This window comes from Amblyraja radiata, chromosome 10 (assembly GCF_010909765.2).
Source record: "Amblyraja radiata isolate CabotCenter1 chromosome 10, sAmbRad1.1.pri, whole genome shotgun sequence".
NCBI classification, from domain to species: Eukaryota; Metazoa; Chordata; class Chondrichthyes; order Rajiformes; family Rajidae; genus Amblyraja; species Amblyraja radiata.
The window spans coordinates 1,943,260-1,958,022 of NC_045965.1; the positions used below are offsets into that span (position 1 = coordinate 1,943,260).

Sequence of the window (14,763 nt, forward strand, 5' to 3'; positions counted from 1 at the left end):
TCTCCCCTCATCCTCCTACGCTCCATGGAATAGAGACCCAGCCGACTCAACCTCCCTATACTGCCCTACTTTGACAAAAGGAAGCAACTGACAAAGGCGTTTTCTTGTAAATGAGAAAAACGTGTTTTTCTTTCAGCTCTCTGTGATGGAATTTCTTACTTCTCTGGTATAAATATTTTCAAATTGTACTCGGAGAAGACTTATTTTGTTCACCATTGTGTAGAGTATATCTCAAATACCCTAAAACAAGCAATAACTCAATTTTGACAAAATTGTCAGTTGCTTCCTTTTGTCAAATTAGGGCAGTACAGCTCACACCCTCTAGTCCTGGCAACATCCTCGTAAATCTTTTCTGTACCCTTTCAAGCTTGACAATATCTTTCCTATGACATGGTGCCCAGAACTGAACACAATATTCTAAATGCAGTCTCACCAATGTCTTATACAACTGCAACATGGCCTCCCAACTTCTATATACTCTGACTTATGATGGTCAAAGTGCCAAAAGCCTTTTTGGCCACCTTACAGTGCCCTCCATAATGTTTGGGACAAAGACCCATCATTTATTTATTTGCCTCTGTACTCCACAATTTGTAATAGAAATGGGAGGGGACTGTGTATAAACACTGCTGTAATTTCTACATGGTAATACCAAAATGTATAAAAATGGCCTTTATTAAAATCTGACAATGTGCACTTTAACCATGTGATTTTTTTTTTTCTATTGGGAATCTCAAATTGAGGAGTACGGAGGCAAATAAATAAATGATGGGTCTTTTTCCCATACATTATGGAGGGCATTGTTTCTCCTTGCGACTCGACCTTCAAGGAACCATGCACCTGCACTAGATCCCTCTGCTCTGCAACGCTTCATAAAAAGACCTACCAGTTACTGTGTAGGTCCTGCGCTTGTTCGACGTCCGAAAATGCAACACCTCACACTTTTCTGTAATAAATTCCATCAACCATTGCCTCCGCCCATCTGGCCAAGCGATCCAGATCCTTCTGCAATCTTTCACAACCATCTTCACTATTTGCAAAACCACTAACTTTTGTATCATCAGCAAACTTGCTAATCTTGTCCTGTATGTTCTCTTCCAAATCATTGATGTAGATGACAAACAGTAACTAGCCCTGCACCGAACACTGAGGCACACCACAAGTCACAGGCCTCCAGTCTGATAAGCAACCTTCCACCATTAGCCTATGCTTAACCTTTTTGGTCACGTCTTTAAAAAAATCATTCAGATTTGTGAGACATGACCTCCCACGTACAAAACCATGCTGACTATCCCCAATCAGCCTTGCCCATCCAAATCGAGGGGCCGAATGGCCTACTCCTGCACCTAATTTCTATGTTTCTAAATGCTAGTATAACCTATCCCTCAGAATACTCTCCAGTAACTTACCAACTACAGATGTTAAGCTCACCAGCATTTTCCCTGCAGCCATCTTTATATACCGGTCACTGAAAGCGCAGCTGATCGAGCTGTTGCTCACGGCACCAGAGACCAGACTTTGATCCTGTTATTTCTGTCTGGGCTTGACACATTCTCCCTGGGACTGTGTGGGTTTCCTCTGGGTGCTCTGGCTTCCTCTCACATCCAAAAGACATGCTTGTTTGTAGGTTAATTGGCCCCTATAAATTGCCCCGGTGTGCTGAGAGTGGATGAGAAAGCAAATGTGTATGTGCTGAGCAGTTAAAACCGATGGTGTGCCAAGATTTTGAGTGAAGGAGCAAGAAAGTCTTGCTGGAATTGTACAGGGCCTTTAGAAGGTCACATAGTGGACTGTGCCATTTTGTCCTTATCTAGAAAATACTTGCTCCAGAGGGAATGCAGCAAACATTATGGAGTGACAGGGTTGCCATTGAGGTGAGATGAGATTTACTAGGTTTGTTTTTTAAAAATGAGAGGTTTAGTTGAGAGATATAGTGCGGGAAGAGGCCCTACGGCCCATCGAATTTGTGCTGACCAACATCCCCCCCACTTACACTATCCTACACACACTAGGGACAAGTTACCATTATACCAAGCCAATTAACCTACAAACCTGTACGTCTTTGGAATGTGGGAGGAAATTGGAGCACCCGGAGAGAACCCAGGTAGTTCACGAGGGAAATATACAAACTCCATACAGACAACACCCGTGGTTTGGATCGAACCCACGTCTCTGGTGCTGTAAGGCAGCAACTCTACCACTGCGCCGCCGTGCCGACACTTACACATTTCTGATGAGATTGGGTAGACTGAATGTGGGAGCGTAGGTTGGCTAGAAAGAGGGGTCATGGTTTCCAGTTGGGAGGCCAACTGAAATGGGGGTCCACCACCGACTCCACAGTAAAAAAGGCCCAACAGAGGATGTACTTCCTGCGGCAGCTGAGGAAACACAATCTGCCACAGGCAATGATGGTCCAATTCTATACTGCCATCGTAGAGTCTGTTCTCACCTTCTCCATCATGGTCTGGTTTGGCTCAGCCACCAAGCACGACATCCGGAGGCTGCAGCGAATCGTCCGCTTGCAAACTGTACACTGCAAGGGCCAGGAAGCGAGTGGGTAAGATCATCTCTGACCCCTCTCACCCTGGCCACTAACTCTTTGAAGTACTTCCCTCCGGAAGGTGACTCCGGACTGTCAAAGCCACAGCCAGACATAAAAACAGATTTTATCCACGAGTAGTAGCTCTACTCAATAACCAAAAGTCTGTAGCCTCCTTCTGCTCATTTCATTCACATGTTTCAACTATAATGTTTTATTATAAATGTTTAATGTTTTATGTGTCATTCTTAATTGTATGTCATGTTGTTACTTGCGAGTGGAGCACCAAGGCTTATTCCTTGTATGTGTACATACTTGGCCAATAAACTTATTCATTCAGTTACAGGGCAGGGGATATTAAGTATGAGGGATTTCTTTAAGGTTGTTGAACCTGAAACTGGCCACTGTAAGAAGGCCGTAATGGCCAAGTCATTTAATATTTTTCAGGAAAAATTAATTCCTGGTCCTAAAGGATATTGAATTTTCCTGTCTTAAACAAAGTTCTAATGACAACTGTAACCACTTTGTTCACAGGGAAAACTTGGTAATAGTTAAAGAGCTTGGAGATCGAGCAGCTCAGGGACGGGCTTATGGGAATCTAGGAAATACACATTATCTTTTGGGGAACTTCAGAAAAGCAGTTAGATCTCATCAACAGGTAAGGATATTGAAAGCAGTTTGACCCTATTTCCAGGTACCATCATGGAGATTCCAATGGATGGTTGTTGTTGAAGTATTTTCCCATGGATTTGAGTAGAATATCTTGCATCTTGTTGGAAGTTTGGCTATCTTTGTTGTCCATTTGCTGTGGTAGATTGGTAGATCACTGACCTTGGAGTGAACACCTTCAAGGTATAAAGCCTCTCAACTGTGTTGATTCATTCTTTTCCCTTTTTCCTATTATCCTTATTTTATCCTCAGTATAAACTGCTCTAATTAATTCAAGAGATTTCCATTTAGTTTAGTTCTGTTTAGAGATACAGCGCGGAAACGGGCCCTTCGGCCCACCGGGTCCGCGCCGACCAGCAATCCCTGCACATAACACTATCCTACACTCACTAGGGACAGTTTTTACATTTACCAAGCCAATTAACCTACAAACCTGTACGTCTTTGGAGTGTACAAATAGAATTTGTATACAAATGGAATTTGCACAATATCTAGTAACTTAAATTATTTACAAATGCTGCAGTCATTATACTTAATGTTGTGTAAAGCTTCCTTGTTCTAAACACATACAGTTCAGAGGAAAGACAAAAATGCTGGAGAAACTCAGCGGGTGCGGCAGCATCTATGGCGCAAAGGAAATAGGCAATGTTTCGGGCCGAAACCTCGGTCCGAAATGTTGCCTATTTCCTTCGCTCCATAGATGCTGCCGCACCCGCTGAGTTTCACCAGCATTTTTGTCTACCTTCGAATCTCCAGCATCTGCAGTTCCTTCTTGAACAGTTCAGAGGAAAAACAGCTAACCAATGTTATCAAAGGCAATGGTCTGCATCCTCCTGCATTGAATACAGTATGTGTAAATTGCAAATTGTTTGTCATTGATTAATTTATTTCATGATTGCAGCGCTTAGAAATTGCAAAAGAATTTGGAGATCGGTCAGCTGAAAGGCGAGCATGCAGTAATCTGGGAAATGCCCACGTGTTTCTTGGTGAATTTGCAGTGGCTGCTGAATATTACAAGTGAGCATTCTTTATATTAGAAGCCTTCAGTGTGTTAATAAATCTTATAGGTAAATGCTGTAATGCCGTTGTCCAGTTTTTCCTTTGTTGTGTGTGGGGTATGGGCGAATCAGTGGCTAAGGATTGGAAATGTCATTAATTTGGACCCATGCTATTATAATGTATATGAAACCTATAAGATGTTTTCTAAAGTGAGATACTTTGGCCAATTTGAGTAGTCCACACAATGACGAGGATTTTGATTGATTACCTCGAGACCTGTGCTTCACATATCCAACTACTACACCATGGAACAAACTCAGTCATGTGGCCATGAGTCTAATAAAATGCCCCGATTTAAAAGAACTGACAATGTTGTATGTTAACTGTGCAGGTGTCAAGATCTCGACATGCGAGCATAGTGTAACAATATGGCTGATGGCTGTTCATCATTTGTTAGCAGAGTGCGTGAAATTTTGTTACATGTCGTAGGACATCCACGGGTTGGATCTTCAGATGATTAGATTTAGACTTCAGAGATACAGCATGGAAACAGGCCCATCGAGTACACGCTGACCAGCAATTACCTGCACACTAGCACCATCCTACACACTAGGATATATTTTATAATTAATACTGCAGCCATCTAACCTACAAACCTGTAGGTCTTATGAGTGTGGGAGGAAACCAGTGCACCCGGAGAAAACCCACGGGGAGAACGTACAAACTCCTTACAGACGGCACCCGTAGTCAGGATTGAACCCGGGTCGCAAGGCAGCAACTCTGTGCCACCGTGCCGCATGAAGGGATTTGCATCAGGGATTTCTTAGTTTGGGATGTTGGCTGCAGAGGACTATAGATTTTGGATTTACTTTTTCCGTGTTTGTATTTTACATTAAAATATAGGTTGGAATAGTTTTCAACTATTAACAATGCAGGGTGGTGCAGGGGTAGAGGTGTTGACTTATAGTGCCGGAGACCTGGGTTTGATCCTGACCACGGGTGCTGTCTGTACGGGATTTGTATGTTCTCCCTGTGAGAGCTCTGGTTTCCCCCCACACTCTAAAGGCGTACAGGTTTGTAGGTTAATTGGCTTGGTAAATTGTTCCTAGTTTGTGTAGGGTGGCGTTAACGTGCGGAGATCGTTGGTCGGCGCGGACGCGGTGAGCCAAAGGGTCTGTTTCCACTCTATCTCTATAATTAAATCTTTAAACTATTTCCTGTCTCAAATGATTTCACTTTATAACCCAGAGGATTAGCCAGCTATCAGTTTTCAGTTGCTCAGCAAGTCTTCTGGGTGGGATTTATTTGTCCTGATTTGTTTTTATCTTCCTGGGCGGGCCGCTGAGGATTTGGATGGCACCTTGCACTGGTAAGATTATGCAAGATTTGTGCGAGCACTTTTAGGTCAGTGGTATGATTAGGTAGGAAGGAACTGCAGGTGCTGGTTTACACCGAAGATAGACACAAACTGCTGGAGTAACTGACAGGCAGCATCTCTGGAATGATTTAGGTAGCTCCACATTGAATGTAAATTCAGGCCAATGGTATTTACTCTTCTGCGTGAGGTGTTTTGGTGGGAGAGGGGATGGGAGATGGGAGTTGCAGATCCATTTCAATCTCTTACAAAATATTGAAATGTTTGAATGTTGGATAATCTTCACCCAACTTCTTTACTGTTTATTCAGGAGAACGTTGTATCTTGCTCGACAGCTAAAGGACAGGGCTGTCGAAGCACAAGCCTGCTACAGTCTTGGAAACACTTACACTCTCCTTCAAGACTATGAGAAGGCCATTGAATATCATTTGAAACACCTTATGATAGCGCAAGAGCTTTCCGATAGGTAATGTTTAAATGTGTAAATATTTGTTTAGTGTTTAGTATATTGTTATCATTGGTCATGATCAACTGTAATTCAAATACCTAAATTAATTAATTCTAAACCTGATGGTGTAGAATTTAAAATATAGTAATCAGCTAAAGCAGTGCGGCATCCCGACTACGGTGGTACGGAGATCCCGACTATATCGACACGGAGTTTGTACATTCTCCCCGTGGGTTTTTCCACTTGAGATCTTCGGTTTACTCCCACATTCCAAAGACGTACAGGTTTGTAGGTAAATTGGTTTGGTATAATTACAGCGCCAGAGACCTGGGTTCGATCCAGACAAGTGATGTCTGTATGGAGTTTGTATGTTCTCCCTGTGACCACGTGGGTTTTCTCAGATCTTTGGTTTCCTCCCACACTCTACAGGTTTGTGGGATAGTTGGCTTGATATCAATGTAAATTGTCCCTAGTGTGTGTGTGTGTGTGTGTAGGATAGTGTTAATGTGCGGGGATCGCTGGTCGGTGCGGACGTGGTGGGCTGAAGGGCCTGTTTCCACGCTGTATCTCTAAACTAAACTAAACCTGTAGTATAAAGTTAGCACCAGCTGTAGTAAGCAGGGAAACATCCTCCACAAGTGAGCCGTGAAATGTGCAGCCCTGGCAATCCTGGTTTATTTGTGATTCTAGACAGGTTTGTGATTCCAACTCGTGCCAGATATGGGAGATCAGGAAATGTTCCACAGTCCCTGGAGACGACGTCTGTGGGCAAGGTGTCCAGCTGCAGCTCCCGACTGACCGTCTGAGGGAACTGGAGCTGGCCGGCCTCAGGATTGCCCAGGAGACTGAGCTTCCGGGGATGCAAGGCGGTTTACATCCAAGGTCCAAGCCGAAAGTAGATGGGTGACCACCAGGAAAAGGAGTAGGCAGAGAGTGCTGGAATCTGTGGTCTTTCCCCTCTCAAACAAGTATACCCTTTTGTATACTGTTGGCAGGGGATGACCATTTTGTGTGTAAACCACACATGTTTATATCACACCCTCTTAACAAATTAATAAATAAAGTTAAAGGGTCCATGCGTTTTTCCACTTCCTGCATCTGGCCCATTTCCTCTGTATGTCCATGCCATTTAAAATGTCCTAATTGTACCCACCACTCCCATTTCCTCTGATGTCTTGTATTAAACTGGCGGTTGAGTCTTTGTGCGTGTGTCGCTGGTTGTCTCTGATTTGTCCCAGTGGCTCAGTTGTCTGCTAAACCTGCGACGGGAGTACAGCAAGCAGGGAGACGTCCCTCCTCCTCGCCCTCCCTCCACCACCCCCTCCTTCTCCAACCCCTCCTTCTCCAACCCCTCCTTCTCCAACCCCTCCCTTCTCCAACCCCTCCCTTCTCCAACCCCTCCCTTCTCCAACCCCTCCCTTCTCCAACCCCTCCTTCTCCAACCCCTCCTTCTCCAACCCCTCCTTCTCCAACCCCTCCCTTCTCCAACCCCTCCCTTCTCCAACCCCTCCCTTCTCCAACCCCTCCCTTCTCCAACCCCTCCCTTCTCCAACCCCTCCCTTCTCCAACCCCTCCCTTCTCCAACCCCTCCCTTCTCCCACCCCTCCCTTCTCCAACCCCTCCCTTCTCCAACCCCTCCCTTCTCCAACCCCTCCCTTCTCCAACCCCTCCTTCTCCAACCCCCTCTCCCTCCCTTCCCTTTTTCTCTCCCTCCCTCTGAGGGAGGGGGTGTGTCACAGGTATCATTATTTGGCCTTTTTCAGTGATTCTTAGGTCACCTTCACAGCATGCTTGGCTTTTCTACTCCGTGCTGAGTGAGATATGCCCTACGATTAAACTACCAGTCCTCTGAGAAGCTCTGTCTTCTGGTATCATAGAGTGAAAATGCTTATCAAGAATTGCAGTGGGATATTAATCAGCCGTGAATGGCAAACGGAATTTAATTTGGATAAGTGTGAGGAGCTGCAATTTTGAAAGTCAAATGAAGGCCTGGCCTACATAGTGAACGGTAGGGCCCAGAGAAGTGTTGTAGAGCAGAAGGATCTAGGTGTACAAGTACATTATTCCCCAAAAGCAGCATTATAGGTGGAAAAGAAGGCTGGGCTTCTGAGAGGAAATTAAGTATAGAAGTCGGAACGTTAGGTTGCAGTTGTTCAAGACATTGGTCATAAGACCGTAAGGAGTAGGAGTAGAATTAATCCGCCATTCATTCATGACTGATCTATATCTCTCTCCTAACCCCATTGACTTGCCTTCTCCCCATAACCTCTGACACCTGTACTAATCAGTGCAGCGCTTGGAGTATTGTGTTCCGTTTTGGTCGCCCTGCTGCAGGAAGGATGCCATTAAACTGAAAATATTATAAATAAGATTCAGTTTGGTTTAGAGACACAGTGTGGAAGCAGGCCCTTTGGCCCACTGAATCCACACTGACTGACGGTCACTAGTACATACTGGGGACAATGTACACCTACAAACCTGCACATCTTTTGAATGTGCGAGGAAACCAGATCACCTGAAGAAAAACTGCTGCGCCACTGTGCTGCTCTTACGAGACTATCTCCAGGATTCTAGCTATATAGTTGGGCTGTCTAGGATATTTCTAGGAGTACAGAAAACTGAGAGATTATATTGTCGAGGTGTTTAAAATCATGAGTGGCAGAATTAGGGTGAATGGAACAAGCTGCCAGAGGAAGTGGCTGAGGTAGGTACAATACCATCATTTAAAAGACATAGGAAAGGATAAGAGGTATATGGGGCAGGTGAATGCAGATAGGACTAGTTTCTTGGTTGACATAATTGGGCTGAAGAGCTTGTTCCCATCTCTGTGACTATTTTGTGAACTGTAGACAAGTATCTATGATGCGTACCTCAGCGATGTCAAGCTTGGCAAACGACCCTTTGATCTTACAAATTAAAATAATAAATGTGACTTGCTTCATTTTTCTTTCTAGTGTGAACGAGGTGTAACTCGACTTTTTGCAAGTAAATGTAGATGGTTGGAGATAAAACAGGTTAAAAGAAGAGGGGAGAGTAAAATTAAATGACATAGATTGTTAAATCCATCTTTTTTGAATTTTAGGATTGGAGAAGGGAGAGCTTGTTGGAGTTTAGGAAATGCCTACACTGCAGTTGGAAACCATGAACAAGCTGTGCATTTTGCAGAGAAACACTTTGACATTTCAAGAGAGGTACAATTCTTTTTACGAAATAGTTATTAGCATCCATGAATATGGCTCATATATTTGTCACCCGGAGATCTATTCTGAAATCTCAGATAGACACAAAAGGCTGGACTAACTCAGAGGGTCAGACAGCATCTCTGGAGCAACAGCAACTGCAGTCCCTTCCTACACAATAATATCTCAGATCAATGATTTTTTGGTGGGATATTTCCAAACTATACTTGATGCTGAAGAGTAGCTACTATTTTTAAACTATGGTTGTTGTGTTTGCTTCGATACGGAGTGCAATGTGTGCAGGTTCTTCACAGACATGACCAGAGGCTAGGATGCATTCTGCTTGCTGGTGCTGGGAAGCAGTGTTCCTGTGCTGCCCCTTTTTGAGGTGCTCGCTAATTGCAAACTAACTTTCCATGATCAAAATGGAACATGGAAATATGCCTCCGATCAGGTCGAATCCATAGAAAGGAAAACCTGAATAGATCACTGAAGTAACCCCTGCATCCCCTCTCTCTCCATCCCTCCCCTACCCAAGTCACACCAGCTTCAAAGTCGTCTTGTTTGTCCAAGACCAAAGAGTCTCATTGAGTCTACTCATTCTCACCTAACAAACAGCTAACAATGGGCTGTTTCCTTTATCATTGTCACTTTTTTGCATATCTTTCATTCATTTGTTCTATATCTCTCTACATCACCATCTATATCTCTCGTTTCCCTTTCTCCTGACTCTCAGTCTGAAGAAAGGTCTGAACCCGAAATTACACTATTCCTTTTCTCCAGAGATGCTGTCTGACTCGCTGAGTTACACCAGCATTTTGTGTCTATCTTTGGTTTAAACCCCATCTGCAGTTCCTTCCTGCACACTGAAGTAATATCTTTAAATGCGTGTTGTTACTTGGATTAGTAAGTATGCAGATGATACTAAGATAGGTGGGGTTGCGGGTAATGAAGAAGAGTTTCAAAGTCTACAGAGAGATTTATGCCAGTTGGAAGAGTGGGCTGAAAGATGGCAGATGGAGTTTAATGCTGATAAGTGTGAGGTGCTACATCTTGGCAGGACAAATCAAAATAGGACGTACATGGTAAATGGTAGGGAATTGAAGAATGTAGGTGAACAGAGGGATCTGGGAATAACTGTGCACAGTTCCATGAAAGTGGAATCTCATGTAGATAGGGTGGTAAAGAAATCTTTTGGTGTGCTGGCCTTTATAAATCAGAGCATTGAGTATAGAAGTTGGGATGTAATGTTAAAATTGTACAAGGCATTGGTGAGGCCAATTCTGGAGTATGGTGTACAATTTTGGTCGCCTAATTATAGGAAGGATGTCAACAAAATAGAGAGAGTACAGAGGAGATTTACTAGAATGTTGCCTGGGTTTCAGCAACTAAGTTACAGAGAAAGGTTGAACAAGTTAGGGCTTTATTCTTTGGAGCGCAGAAGGTTAAGGGGGGACTTGATAGAGGTTTTTAAAATGATGAGAGGGATAGACAGAGTTGACGTGGAAAAGCTTTTCCCACTGAGAGTAGGGAAGATTCAAACAAGGGGACATGACTTGAGAATTAAGGGACTGAAGTTTAGGGGTAACATGAGGGGGAACTTCTTTACTCAGAGAGTGGTAGCTGTGTGGAATGAGCTTCCAGTGAAGGTGGTGGAGGCAGGTTCGTTTTTATCATTTAAAAATAAATTGGATAGTTATATGGATGGGAAAGGAATAGAGGGTTATGGTCTGAGCGCAGGTATATGGGACTAGGGGAGATTATGTGTTCGGCACGGACTAGAGGGGTCGAGATGGCCTGTTTCCGTGCTGTAATTGTTATATGGTTATATGGTTACTTGTGTTCCTATCGAGGCGTCAAATTCCATTTTCCACTTATTATATTCCTTGTCGGGTAAACAAAATAGGGCCATTGTTCAAAAGATTGAATAAAATGTGTTTTATGAGAAAAATCATTTTTCTTGCAGGTAGGAGATAAAAGTGGTGAACTGACAGCCCGAATGAATCTTTCAGATCTTCAGTTGGTGTTGGGTGTCAGTTACAGCACAAACAACTCTATGTTATCCACAAGTCATGAACTGGATTATAACTCTCAAGGTGGGTACTCAAAGACAAATCATCAAAGAATCCCTTGGGATCCCACTATTAACTCTGTGATGAAGTGGGGAGCAGCATTCAGGACAATCTTTTAAGTTGCCTGAGGCAAATCTGATAACACGCATTATGCCCAGTATTGACAATTTCCTGCCAGTCAGCAGATACATTTTCCATGATTTAATACAAAGCTGTGTGTCTAGGTGAATTATGTAGTGTTACGGAACACATCTAGAAACTCAACAGGCTTGTTTGCCATAATATTTAGCGACAAAGACTCAAAAACCTTTTGCCTTCCTAATTGCCCACTTTACCTTCATGGTAATTTCCAATGATTTCTGTGACAGGACACCCAGGTAGTTCCTGAACAATAACATTCAACTTCTCGTATTGTGAGCAATTTTGGGCACCATATCTGAGGAAGGATGTCAATAGTCAGATTTATTCGTCACATACACAATAAAGTGCAGTGAAATGTGCTGGTTCTGGAGAGGGTCTAGAGGAGGTTTACAAGAATAATCCCAGGAATAAGTGGGTTAACCCATGATGAGCGTTTGACGGCACTGGACCTGTACTCGCTTGGGTTTAGAAGAATGAGGGGGGACCTCATTGAAACATACAGAATAGTGAAAGGCTTGAATAGAGTGGATATGGAGAGGATGTTTCCACTATTGGGAGAGTCTAGGACTAGTCATAGCCTCAGAATTAAAGGATGTTCTTTTTGGAAAAAGATGAGAAATTTCTTTAGTCAGAGGGTGGTGAATCTGGAATTCTTTACCACAGAAAGCTCAATGGATATTTTTAAGGCAGAGATAGATAGATTCTTGATTAGTACGGGTGTCAGAGATTATGAGTAGAAGGCAGGAGAATGGGGTTAGGAGGGAGAGATAGATCAGCCATGATTGAATGGCGGAGGAGATTTGAGGGCCGAAAGGCCTAATTGTACTCCTATTCCTTATGACATTATTACCATTTATTTTGATTGTTGCTCCCTGCAAAAGACTTGCCAAATGTGACTTTCCTTCCAGCCTGACGGCAGTATTTTTCTAGTCCGCTGTTACGTCTACTTATTTGGCCTTGAATATTTTCCCTACTTATCGTCTGAGGCTAACTGGTCTGTGGTTCCCATTTTCTGTCCTCAATATTTATGAATGGAAGGTAGAAGTGTAATTCAGCGGGACAAGCAGCATCTCTGGAGAGAAGGAATGAGTGATCTTTCGTGTTGCGGCCCTTCTGAAGAAGGATCAATCTTGGCATTTTGAGTCTATCTTCGGTGTATAACCAGCATTCTGCAGTTCCTTCATGCACAGAAGTGTAATTGCCTTCTTTCTGGTGGGAACCGATCTAGAATCTGTGTCATTTTGAAGTTGACACTAGCGCCTCCACTTTCTCCAAAGCCACCTCTTTCAAGTCTAGATTCAGAAAATTAAGTACAGGAGATTTATTATTCTTTTGTCTCATTCATTTTTACATTCTTTCCCTCATCTTATTTTCCCCAGAGGGAGAACTGATGCACAGATTTCCCTCCTTTGGCAAGACATCACAACATTTGTCCTACCTGTAGCCTGTGTTTGACATGTGCCTGCTCCCATGGCTCTTGGCTACTAACCACCTATCTCGTCCTTCCATGAAATTCATATCGGAATTGAGCAGCGTTTAGCAGTGTCAATGATGCAGACTGCCCCTTTTCCACTGCTCTATCAGCCTCCAGCTCCTCTGATACTACTCCTTCAATGATTAAGCTGCCAGTGGGATGAAACTGGTGATCTTTTAGGATATCCCCCAACAATTGGTAATGGTCGAGATGCACCAATTATCTGTGTGCATGGTAATGCTTAAAGAAATGGATTAGCACATGCAAGTACAGTAGTTACAGTACCGGCAGCACGGTGGCACAGCGAAACAGTTGCTGCCTTACAGCACCAGAGACCTGGGTTAATTCCTGACTACGGGTGCTGTCTGTATGGAGTTGTAACTTCTCCCCGTGACCTGCGTGGGTTTTCTCTGAGATCTTCGGTTTCCTCCCGCACTCCAAAGACGTACAGGTTTGTAGGTTAAATGGCTTGGTATTAATGTAAATTGTTCCTAGTGTGTGTAGGATAATGTTAGTGTATGGGGATCGCTGGTCGGCATGGACTCGGTGGGCCGAAGGGCCTGTTTCCGCCCTGTATCTCTAAACTAAACTAGTTAATCAATGTTTGAAAGAGGCTGCAAAAGAAAATAAGAGGATGTATATTTGGACAGTTATAGGTGGTGAAGTTAGACTCAAAATGCTGGAGTAACTCAGCGGGCAAGCAGCATCTCTGGAGAGAAGGAAAGGGTGACGCTTAGGGTCTCGATCTGAAACATCACCTAGTCCTTTTCTCCAGAGATGCTGCTTGACCCGCTGAGTTACTCCAGCATTTTGTGTATCTTCGGTGTAAACTAGCATCTGCAGTTCCTTCCTTCACAGTTATAGATGGTGCCTTTAATGTCCAAGGATGAAAGCAGGACTAAAGACTTAACCTTTTGTTGCTCTTTCAAGGTGCTCGACCAAGACCGGACCTTTGGCAGAGTATGGAGAAAATGGAATTACTGAAGTTATCAGCAGAAAAGGTATGGGCGTTTAAAAATTTATGGCAATATTGGAGAAGCTTGTACCATTTCATAAGGCGGAGAAAAAACCCCCATTCCTTGAGGGTTTTAAAGAAGCGCAAAGTCTTTGAGGAGGTTGATGCCCAGACATTTGAGGCATTGCTGTCAACAGTGGTGCAAAGTAAAACTGGCTGCAGAAAGACCAGAGATGGAGAGATGTAGAAGTGTTGGACAATTGGAGCAGCACAGTGGTGCAGCTAGTGCCAGAGGCCTGGGTTCAATCCAAACCATGGGTGGTTTGTGGCGAGTTTACACTTCCTTCCTGTGACCGAGTGTCTGGTTTCCTCCTGCATTCCAAAGGCATGCGTTGGTAAGTTTATTGGCCACTGTAAACCTTTTAATCCAATAACAAATATTTTGCATGGATATGGCCTTTGAGAGGAGAAATCTGATCCTGGAATCATTTGATTATTGGAACCACCACTTTCAAGAGGTAATAGATACCGGAGGTTAGAGTTACACTACTTGTTGCTTGCCAAGTAATTGTGGTTGTGACTTATGGACACAACTTGTTCTACACCGTTCCATATTTCACACAGAGTGGTGAATCTGTGGAATTCTCTGCCACAGAAGGTAGTTGAGGCCAGTTCATTGGCTATATTTAAGAGGGAGTTGGATGTGGCCCTTGTGGCTAAAGGGATCAGGGGGCATGGAGAGAAGGCAGGTACAGGATACTGAGTTGGATGATCAGCCATGATCATATTGAATGGCGGTGCAGGCTCGAAGGGCCGAATGGCCTACTCCTGCACCTATTTTCTATGTTTCTATGTTCCCACCCCCATCAACATGCTGTCTCCGTATTAAGAGATAGGTAGAGAGATGCGGGT

General features: G+C 43.7%; 1 protein-coding gene across 3 annotated transcripts in view; it reads left to right on the forward strand.

Moving 5' to 3' along the window:
* Positions 1-14,763, forward strand: part of gpsm2 (G protein signaling modulator 2) — a 46,665-nt gene that overhangs the window by 20,596 nt on the left and 11,306 nt on the right. For all 3 annotated transcript variants that reach the window (XM_033027873.1, XM_033027875.1, XM_033027874.1), the window contains exons 6-11: positions 3,074-3,197; positions 4,110-4,225; positions 5,893-6,048; positions 9,113-9,221; positions 11,176-11,305; positions 13,827-13,897. In XM_033027873.1, coding sequence (XP_032883764.1) covers positions 3,074-3,197; positions 4,110-4,225; positions 5,893-6,048; positions 9,113-9,221; positions 11,176-11,305; positions 13,827-13,897 — 706 coding nt within the window. The remainder of the gene's footprint in view (positions 1-3,073; positions 3,198-4,109; positions 4,226-5,892; positions 6,049-9,112; positions 9,222-11,175; positions 11,306-13,826; positions 13,898-14,763) is intronic.